The 11,170-nt window shown below is 36.8% G+C and overlaps 1 protein-coding gene across 1 annotated transcript; it reads right to left on the reverse strand.

Annotated features, from left to right (window-relative positions):
* Positions 1–315: 315 nt before the first annotated feature.
* On the reverse strand, positions 316–1,290 carry LOC143883016 (uncharacterized). Its single transcript, XM_077386387.1, has one exon. The coding sequence runs from the start codon at positions 1,288–1,290 to the stop codon at positions 316–318; it is 975 nt and encodes a 324-aa protein (XP_077242502.1).
* Positions 1,291–11,170: the final 9,880 nt, after the last annotated feature.

An 11,170-nucleotide genomic window follows, 5' to 3' on the forward strand; every position in this document is an offset into this window, starting at 1 on the left:
TCTTCCTTCAAATGATTAAATTTACAAATAATATTTTCACATTTTACTCAATAAATGGTTTTCCATAATTAATTTATTATTTAAGGAGATTTTCGAATCAAGTTCATTTTTCAAGTTTCCAAAGTCCTTGGTTATCTTTTCAAGAGACTTTTTAAATTTTTGGCTTTTGAAAACTTCAAGAAGTAAAGCTTCTTTGGCTTGTTCACAAACTTCAATTAATTCTTCCATGGTAGGTTTTTGTATATCACTATCATTTTCACTACCGTTATCACTATCACTTTCAAGGAAATAATATAAAATTTGACTTACATTGAGTTAGGACGGATCGCTTGCCATGTAGCATACAAAGTTGGACTTCTCATCGTCACTTGAGTTGTTTTTGGATGAGTCACTCAAGCCATCCCAATTTGCGCTAAAGCTCTTCTTTTTCTTGTCCTCTTTTCTTTTTCTTCTAGTCTTGTCCTTTTTAAGATAGGGGCACTCCGGGCAAAAGTGTCTGGCTTTCCCACATTCATAGCATTGGACGGAATCATCATCTTCTTGTCTTCTTGGGGAGTTGCTTCTTCTAGCATATCTATTATTCTGGTTCAATCTCCTACACTTGTTTTTCTTCTTGGTAAGGAGATCTAATGCTTTAGTCAAATCCTTAAGATTTGACTCTTGGTCACTCTCGTCTTCCTCACTATCAACCTTTGCCTTGAAGGCTGCTCCTCTCTTCATTGTTTCTTCCTTTTTACCTTGTCCTTTTCCTTCCCTCTTCTTCATCTTCATCTCATTGGTATTGAGGTTTCCCATGAGGTCATCAAGTCTAAGGGTATCCAAATCTTTAGATTGCTCAATCGCCGTAATGATTGGATCCCAATTGTCCGGGAAGCATCGAAGAAGCCTTTGGACCAACTCGTAATTTATGTAAGTCTTTCCTAATGCACTCAACTCATTAACAACGTTAGTGAAATGAGTAAACATATCGAAAATAGACTCATTTTCATATATTTCAAAAGATTCAAAGTCACTAATTAACATATTAACTTTTGATTTCTTAACTTGAGTTGTCCCGTCATGGGTTGTCTCAAGTGTGGTCCAAATTTCTCTTGCTGTCTTACAATTTGAGACTCTATTGAATTCCTCGGGAGATAGTGCACAAAACAATAGTGTCACTCCCTTAGCATCCAATGAAGCCCTCTTCTTGTCTGCGGCAATCCAATTCTTCCTCTCCGCGATAGGTTCAACATATCCTTCTTCAATTAGTTCCCACATATCAAAATCTATGGATTTAAGATAAAAAGACATTCTAATTTTCCAATATCCATAGTTTAGTCCATTAAAGTATGGGGTCTATTTGAAGATTGACCTTCGGCGTACCCGGAGGGACTTAACAACAAAGGGATGGTTGCCATGAATCTTTCTCTTGTAGATTTTGGGGTAAAAAATCTATATAAGAGCCTTTGCTCTGATACCAAATGAAATCCGGGTCTAATTAAAAATCTCTACAATCTGCCATTTGTTTAAGCCTTAGAAATTTAAAGTGTGACTAGCCCTTGTTGATTAATGAATGAACAAGTAAAAGATATTACCACAATCTTGCACAAAGGAGAGAAGAGAGAATGAGACAATGTACACGACATTTATTGTGGTTCGGTCCATCACAAGACTTACTCCACTCTTCAAGTCCAGCGAGAGTTCCACTATCCCGATCCTCCTTCAAATGGCCGAATCAATGAGCCAATTACTATGATCAAGCTTCTCCTTTCGTGGGCCGAAGCGTAGAACCCTTTACAACCAAGCTTTTCTTTTATCAAGGGCCAAAGTGTAAAAACCCTCTCACAAGCTTCTCCTTTCTCAAGGGCTGAAGCGTGAAACCCTCTCCTCAAACAAGCTTTTTCTTTTATAGGGTTGAAGCGTAGAAACCCTCTTTACAAAAATTGGAAGAAAGAAAGAAATGAAAGCTCCAAGCCTTTTAAAGGCAAATACAAACAATCAAAGCTCACAAACACTCCAAGGAATAGATACAAATGTAAAACCTATGGAGATCCTCTTGATATAATGTAAAAATACAAGTTCAAAGAGGTTTAACCTTTCGTATAAAAGTTTAGGTTCAAGAAGATAGGATTTTATCTTTCCAAAAGGTTGTTTAGAAAGGTTTGGATAGTGTATATATAGCCCACAAGGAAATATGACCGTTTGAGGGTAAAACTGTAAATTACAACGTTGAAAAAGTCAACCTGCGAAAGCCCCAACGGATCTATTTCCATGTCGCGGCGGTCGACCGAGGCACAGCAGTCACTCGCCCTTATCGGGCTCTTCTTTTGAAATTCAAAAATCATACCGGCGCGTCGATTTTCAAAAATTAGATTTTCGAACTACGTTGGCTTGATCATTTTCCATAGGGTACGTAGGCAGCTCGTGTCTTTCAAAGTCCAGTCAAACCTTTCAAAAATAATAAAACGATTTTCGAAAATTAAGGAAAAAACAGTTTTCAACCAAAAATAAAATAGAAAAGCCTTTTCTCCCCCTGGTCGACGGCACAATGAGATCGACATCTGTTGATTTCATAGGACCTAAGCGATAGGTCATGATGATTGTCCTCTCTAGCCTATCGAGCCTTTGCCTCTTTTCTTTTGTTTATTATTTCTCTATTGATTCTTTGACTTTTTGATTGCTTGCATGTCTATTGCTGACACATTTAGATGCTTATTATCCTAGCATGTGATAGATTACTGTTCTTTTGAATAGCTTTGCTTAGATCACATGCTTATTCATGCTTAGCTATAGTATTACTTGCTTATTGTCTCTTTATCATTATCTCTTGATATCTGTTCATATATCTGCTTAGCTGTAGCATATGATTGTTACTGCTTTCCTTATTATATCTGCTTAGTAGTAGCATATGATTGTTTATTGCTTTCCTTATTATATCTGCTTAAGTTGTAGTGGAGACATGTATTAGGGTCATGCAACGTTGGAGTTGCACTAGTCTTTCCCGCTCCCCATGAGAGATGTGAGGTTTATTTATATATCTGTTTTATTTGGTCTGTATATATGAGAGGGGGAAACGGCGTACTCTAGTATTCCTTCCAGAGTTGTGTGAAACTAATATGAAATCCGACTTAGGTTATGGATAGTTTTTGCTTTATTTGTGGTTGTGATTGAGCATCCTCGAGCTATGTATGCTGTAGATAGGTCGTCTATTCGGGGATGCTCGTTCCCATTTTACACCTTTTCTCTCAAAATTCTTTAAAACTAACAAAAATTGGAAGTAGAGACCGAGTATTCTCGGGTGAGTGAGGTGCTTAACACCTTCCCCATTCGTAACCAAGCACAGACCTATCCCTCTCGGACTTGATTTATTCTATATAGAGTTAATTTATGGGTTCCACGCCTTCATCTTGGATGGTGACTCTAGTCTTTATTTCCCATCGAAGCTTTGATCTATATGGGGACATTATTTAGGTATGACTTGATTTCAGATCTTTTAATCCCAAATCCAGTGGTATCGCACGCCATTACTCATACTGTGAGGGCAGCGACATCGAGAGCCACACGGAGCTCTCCATAGTGTGGAGATCGAGGGGGTTTTCCCATTTTCCCTCGAGGGTCCCACAGAGTGTTGACTCTACTGGGGATCTTTGATGCCTAACTCTATAAATGCAAATTTTTTAATTTTAAGAATTTTGGGCAAAAAATTCTAAAATGGGAACCCTATTGTTTAGAATTCCAGGGGCACCAATAGGCGCGCAAAACTAAAATGCACACACAAAATTCACTTGCATCCACTGCATTGCTTTACTTTTCTGCATATCATATGAGACCGCCCATTTCTCCCGAGGTAATATTAGCAGGAACCACGAGACTATACCCGTCCCACTCAGGCATCACCGCACTAGTAGCTCAACTCTTAGATACCTCGTGTGTAAAATGGACATAGTTCTATACATCGGAGGATACTCACGATGTACACCAAACTATGCACCCGACTAAGTGGACCTTGGCCTTACCATTGCATTACCCTAGAATGCATCATGTAGGACGAACATGTGTACCTCACACGTGTAAGCCTAGATGATAGGATCTTGTCTTATTTTTAGAATAGGGTAGTTCACCATGGTGGCTACCAGCACAGTCTTAGTAACACGAATTGGTCATGAGTCGAGATCTACTTGACTTTGCTAGATTAGTACTAGGAATGTGCCCTTGATTAGGATTTAAATATTTTGATTACTAGAGCTAGGGATTATCTCCTAGTTAAGATTATCTCTTAGTCAGGGTTTACCTCTCAGCCCGGTTTTCCCTTTCTCTTATTCAATCAATTATCATTATATATCAATCATTGGATTATGATCAGATCATTGGTTTCTCATCATTACTAGTATAGTCATGATCTATCATCCATGGACCTCATCCTATGATTGATCCTGAACAGATCTGTAGACACCCCCATTTTGCTACACTTTAAAAAGCAAAAGATTCGGTAGTTTGTCAAGTCTCGAGTCCATATTCCGCAAATAGATTAGGCATCCATGCATTCTAGGGTAGATTTCATCTCATTTTAGGTGTTTGGAAGTTGATTCGCAATCCTAAAGGTTTCTAGGGTGTTTCAATGGTAACTGGAAGATGAAAGTACAAGTTTCCAAGCAAGTGAAAAAACCTTCTATTTTTAGAAATTTCAGGGTTACCCTCATTTTTGCCCATTTTTGCATTACTGGGGTATTTTGGTCATTCCCGATGTATCCCGTTTGACCCCCGAGTTGTGTCTGAGAAATTTTGAACGATTACATAAATTTTGAAAAAGCTACTATTTTTAGAATTTCTTAGGATTTTCCCTAGTTTCACCAAATTTTGTACCTCAGGGGTAATCTGGTTATTTCCAATATGTTTCATTTGGCCTCTAGGGTGTGTCTAAGGAATCTTAGATCATTTCATGAATTTTGGAAGACCTGATAAATTTAGAGTTTCTCAGGGGTTTCGCTTGGTTTGAAAATTTTATGTGTCAAGGACATTTTGGGTATTTTCAGAGGGTACAAAATGATCCTGTTGGATATTGCCCACCAAAAGGACCCAATTTTAAAAGTTTTTTTTTTTGAAGTTTAACCACAAAAACTTTCCATTTTTAACTTTCTCCTTTAAAGGGTGAACCAATTTGAGGGTATTTTGGTCGCATTTGGATGTGTAATGGTCGAATAGGGGTATTTTGGTCCAAAAAATTATTTTTTCTTAAGGGTTGGGTTGGGTTCATCAATAAAACATTTAAATTTAAGGGATTTTATTGAATTTTCATTGAAAAACACCCAAAATACATGTCATAAGGCTCATTGGGCTAAAGCCCACAAGGTGGGGGTCCATGTGGACCCACCAATGTGGGTCGGCCACATAAGTGGGTGCCCTACATGAGGAGGCCACATGCAAAAACGTCCAACATGGGATGAGGTGGTTGGCGACATCATATTTGTTTTGAAAAAAATAATAAAGAAAGGAAGAGTTATAATTAGAAAGGGTTTGTATGATCAAGTTACTAAAATAGCCATAACGTTTTACCTTCTCATCCAAATTTTTTTAAGTTATACTTGTTTCGAATGTCTTGAAAAGATCTACAACGTTTTAGTTTATGACTTTTCCTGAATCAGCCTCTAAATTGGTCAAAAATAAGTTCAAACTTCAGGCAGCCCTTTTTGGACGAAAATCATTCATAAAAGCTAGTTTCCTATATGAGAAGGCTTCTAGATTGATCTTGAAGGACCTGCATTGTGTAATTTAGCATTGCTTAGCTTGCAAGAAAGAAGCTTTAGAAATAAGTTCAATATAGAAATCAAAGAATGAGAAAGTCAAAGTACAAATTGGAAACTAACTAAAGATGGGAGCTCTCAGATGGGAAATTACTATTTTTCTCTTAACCCTAAATTTTTCTATAAAAACAAAGCAAGCACAACCTTTGGTTTTTCTCTAGAAAATTGATCCAACTCTCTCTTCCTCCTTGGAATTCATTCATCTCTTTTGTTGCTTTGGTGTTCATCTCTTCTACTTGGTTCTTCACAAAGTGCTTTCACATATTCAATACATTCAACATATTAGAGGCTAGTTTATGAATCTTTGAGGTTTCTAAAGCGTATAAAAGGGTGCGACAAAGCGTATTCCTCTGATCTACGCACCCTAGAGACAAGGAGCGCGATCAACGGTAGGTTCCTTCATCTTTGTAATATCAAAACTAGAAAAATATGTTAGGGTTTTTATTTTCGTATATGGTTTAAATCAGTGAATTTTTTAATGAAATTTGAGTATGTTATAAAATAAATAATAAGTTTTTAAAATCCAGAATTTTATGGGAAAATTAATTTTTCTCCATTTAATAATGATTTTCTTTCATTCTTTATTCAATATGGATTTGAATAGGATTTTCAAAGCAAGTGTTTGAAAACATGGGTTTTTTAAAAAACTGATACTTTCTGAGTTTAATATAAAATAAAGAACCACTGGAAACTTAATTTTCAGCCACAGTTTGATCGTTTCATCTTTCGTTCTATTTTTTGAAAAATAACCCCGAAAATGGTTATTTCTCGATGAATGAAACCAAGAGTATATCAAATTAAGTCCAAACTTCATGAAATTTTATTTCCAGTGGTTTTTTAGGATTTTTAGATCACCCAAAAATTTTCATATTTTTTTGAATTTATTTAGTCAGAATTTAAATTATTTTAAATTTAGCCTATTTTTAATGAATATCAAATTATTTTAAAAATTAATGAAATTTTTTAGAGTTTAAGTTTAATTATAAATTGAATTTTTCATGAAATTAAAGTTTTAAAAAAATATTTTCTTTATTATTTTCTAATCAATGCTCAATTTTGTGTGCCATCATTCTTTTTGTATCAAATTGAATAATTTTTAAAAATTTTCTTTACAAACCAGTAACTTAGGTTACTGTAACATTAGAAAATTTTTTTTAAAGGTTTTTACAATGTTTTGATATAATTTTTGATTTATTCATAATAAACAGATTTTGATTACAAGAAAGCATATTGATCGTTTTTCCTTTTAAAATTGATTTTATGGAGGAATTTTAATTTTCAGATTCTGAAATTTTGGTAGAAAATCTTATAATTTATTTTATATCGTATGTGAGTTTTCCATCATTTTAGGATGTTAGCAATCATGTGTTTGTAATTTTTCTTTCAAAATAGTCTGATTTGTGAGATCAGATATTGATAGTAAATCACCTCCAAAATTCATAAAAATGTTACAGTAATCTTCCATTGTTAAGATGAAACTACTGTAAAAATGTGAGATTATTTGGACTAGATCTATTATAAGATACTGTGTAGATTAACATGCGAAGTATACTGGGTTTTAGGGCACCTACTCTAATACTAACTCTAACACAGGTATCATATTCCTACTGTCTCTAAATAATTTAAGGCCTAGGATATCAGATGTTTCACCCAAATCTTTCATAGTGAAGGTGCTAGAAAGCCATACATTCGTATTAGACAACATTCCAACATCATTCCTAATGAGTAGAATGCCATCTACAAACAAAACAAGAAATGTCATAGCACTCCCACTGACCTTTTTGTAAATACAAGCCTTATCTACGTATTGGGTATAGCCAAACTCTTTGACTGCTTGATCAAAACGAAGATTCCAACTGCAGAATGCTTGCTTTAATTCATAAATGGATCTTTGTCACTTGCACAGTTTATGACTTCGTTCTCCGGCAGCTTCAAAACCTTCTGGCTAGATCATATATATGTCCTCTTAAATGTCTCCATTCAAGAAAGCGGTTTTGACATCTATCTGCGAAATCTCATAGTCATATTGTGCTAAGATAGCTAATAGAATCCTAGTAGAGTTTACATTGGCTACTGGTGAAAAGGTTTTCTCATAGTCAGTTCCAGCCATTTGACTATATTCTTTCGCCACTAACCGTGCTTTGTCGATCTCTACCTTACCATGAGGGCCTTTCTTCCTCCTGAAGATCCATTAGCATTCAATAGGCTTAATGCCCTCTGGTGGATCAACTATAGTACAAACCCTATTAGTGTACATGTAGTCCATTTCAGATTTTATAGCTTCCATTCATTTTCCCGTGATGATGTCTAACATCGCTTCGTTGTAGTTGATGGGATCATTATCATTTTTATCTGAGATCATATGATATGTCTCACCCAAGTAGACAAGTCTATCGGGTTGTTTGATCACCCTACGACCACGTCAGAGTGTTTCTATAGGTATAGTTGATTCTCATTTTGTGTCTTCTTCTCTTTCCATTGGAATCTTAGGTTGCTCTTCTAAGGCATTCATATCCCTCTTGATAATATTTTTGTTGAATTCTTCTTCCAAAAATACCGCATTCCTGCTTACAAAACAATTTTGCTCGCTTGAGTAATAGGATATATAACCCTTTGTTTCCTTGGGATATCCAACAAAAAGACACCTTTGGGTTCTTGTCTCCAACTAATCAGTATTTATCTTTTTAACATGTGTGGGACACCCCCATATCCTCCTATGATTTAATGACAGTTTCTTGTCAGTCCATATCTCATATGTAGTAGATGGTACTGATTTAGTTGGGACATGATTTAAGACATAAAGCGTCGTCTCTACGACATATCCCCATAGAAACAGAGGTGATTCTACGAAACTCATCATAGACCGGACCATGTCCATCAAAGTCATATTTCTACATTCTGAAACACAATTCAATTCTGGTGTTGCAGGTGGGGTCCTGTAGACACCCCATTTTGACTCTCAGTTTTCCAAAAACAATTGAATAAATCCCAAAATTTGAGTCCCGAAACCAAATTCTAAGTCCCTAAGTATCAAGTCTCAAGTTCCCGAAGTGTCTGAAACCTAGTCCTGAAATTTCCAAACACCGAGCTCTAATTGCGAAAGAATCTGAAAAATCCGAAAATACCCATTTGAAGACCAATTTTTGAAATATTCTAAAAGCCGGAGTGATCCCCCACCCTATCCCTTTCATTTTACCGAAAATCTAAAAGGTTACAAAACACCCGTGAGTTCTTGGTATTGGCATTCCTTATTTGCACCTCTAAGCTTCAATGCTTAATCGCAACCGCATTTTGATATTTTCACTGGCTTGTCCTGTACGTTTGTGAGCAAAATATTACCAAGGCGTTGTTATCACTCCCGGAGCACCCCTGAAAATTTTCAAATGAAACGAGTGAAAATTGGAAGAATAGACAAGCTGAATTTGTGCAATAATCAAAACTGGATTGTGCTAGTGTCATCTGTTTAAATGAAAGAGAAAGAGGTGTGAATTATACTAGAAACGTGTTGTTAAAGGAAAGAAAAAGGGGAGAAAATATATATAGCTTGTGTCTTTAGGGCCCCTTCTCACCTCAAACCACCCCTTGTAATATAAAAAGAGTAGTCATAGATGCAATAGGGAGAAGGCTGTCCATGGAAAATGAGGGTGCCAAAATATCATTTTCTCATATAAAAAGCCGTCGAACTAGGGTTTTGAGGAGGGATGTCATTAGCAAAAAGAAAACAGGGAGAGGGAGGAGCTGCAAGAGAAAAGGGCTTCTTCCCATTTCATCAAGCTACAGAGGAGAAGAGACTTGCAGCCACACAAAGGGAGAGGAGCTCGACCATTTTTTGTGGGAAGAAGGGAGAGAGCAGATAAGGGGAAAAAGAAGAGAGAGAGGACTCCGGTCATAATCTCCGGCTGTCCTGCCGGAGATTCAACCGTTCCCATCTTTTTCGAGCACTCCCCTCGCCACCGGCCAGCCATCGACCCCATCTTGTCTCTAACCCAAACCCTTCTCCACCACCTTCTTCTTCTTCCACTTCAGCCATCACCATCCCTTCTACCACAATCCCACCGAATCATCATCTCCATTGATTCTGGCAATCTTGCTGGAATCCGACCAAACCACACCGGAATCCGACCACCGTGCCACTATTATCATCTCAATACTCAGACCCTACCCCCATCTGTCTCTATTCCCACATCCCTTGTTCCCTTTTGCTCGGCCATAAACCCATTACCGAACCCCATTTTTTTACCCCTTCATCTTCACTCCCAACAAACCCAAGTGATTCCTACATTTTAAATCCAAACCAAGCCCATTTTAGCCATTTCTATTCCAATTGGGGGTTTGCTGGTTTTAAAGAGAACTAAGAGAAAGAGAGCGATGCTGCTGTGTCTTCCTTCGGCAACCTCGTGAGAATCCAGCTATTTCCGGTTGCAATAGCGCGTAGCCACCTCGATTGGGACGCTTGCCACTTCTGATCATTTCTACTGTAGTCTCGTTTCCCCACAAACACCATCATCTCGTCAGAATTCAGGTAGCATTTTTATCATCCTCTGATTTGGGTTGATATGCAAATTAGAGGATTTGGCAAATTTGTAGATTACAGTCTGTAGTTATTCCTGTTGCTCTGTGAATTTTATATATGTTGATCTGCCTTTTCATACGATTTTAATTGATACATGGGTTGCAACTAAAAGATTTAAAGTAAAATTGGAGTTTTGAGTTCCAGGTGGTTGTCTGAGGATTGATCTCAGAGGTGTTTACTTTGATTTAATCCTAATCTGCTGAGCATCATTTCCCATCAAGGACATCTATGTATATGCATTATATTTCCCATGAATTTTTGTTACATATAACATTCTTAGTAAGAAGCCGGACCTGTTGTTTCATTTTCTTCTCTACTTTTAGGGTATGATCCAAATTTCCATTGTTGACCAATGACAATGAGTTGTCTCTTGTTGCATGGAAAATGAGTCGAGCGATCACTAGAGCGTTACTGTTGAATATTTTACAAGTGAATCCGGATATAAGAGTCATTGCTCTCACACTTGGGACCCTCTTAGGAATTATCTTTGAAGCATTTTGCAAAAAGGCAGTTAGTCAAATCTCATGTGCTATTGTGCAACCATCTTCCCAAGGACAATTTTGTCAATATCTCTATGTCGAGGTCCTCTCTTTATTCAACTTCAATGAAATCGTTACCTTTCAATCCCAAAGCAGCTTGGGGTGGAATTTAATTTTTAGCTTGTCATCTTGGTTTCATTTCAATTTTCGTGTCTCTGATGTGCATATGTATGTGACATAAGAAAAATGTTTGAATTCATATCATACTGTCACCTCAATTTGGAAAATTTGTATGAGAAAGCTAACCAAAGCAAGCCTTGGGGTCGATATTCTTCCGT

This window comes from Tasmannia lanceolata, unplaced genomic scaffold (assembly GCF_043159265.1).
Source record: "Tasmannia lanceolata isolate RefF3 unplaced genomic scaffold, GAP_Taslan_0.1 ptg000008l, whole genome shotgun sequence".
NCBI lineage: Eukaryota > Viridiplantae > Streptophyta > Magnoliopsida > Canellales > Winteraceae > Tasmannia > Tasmannia lanceolata.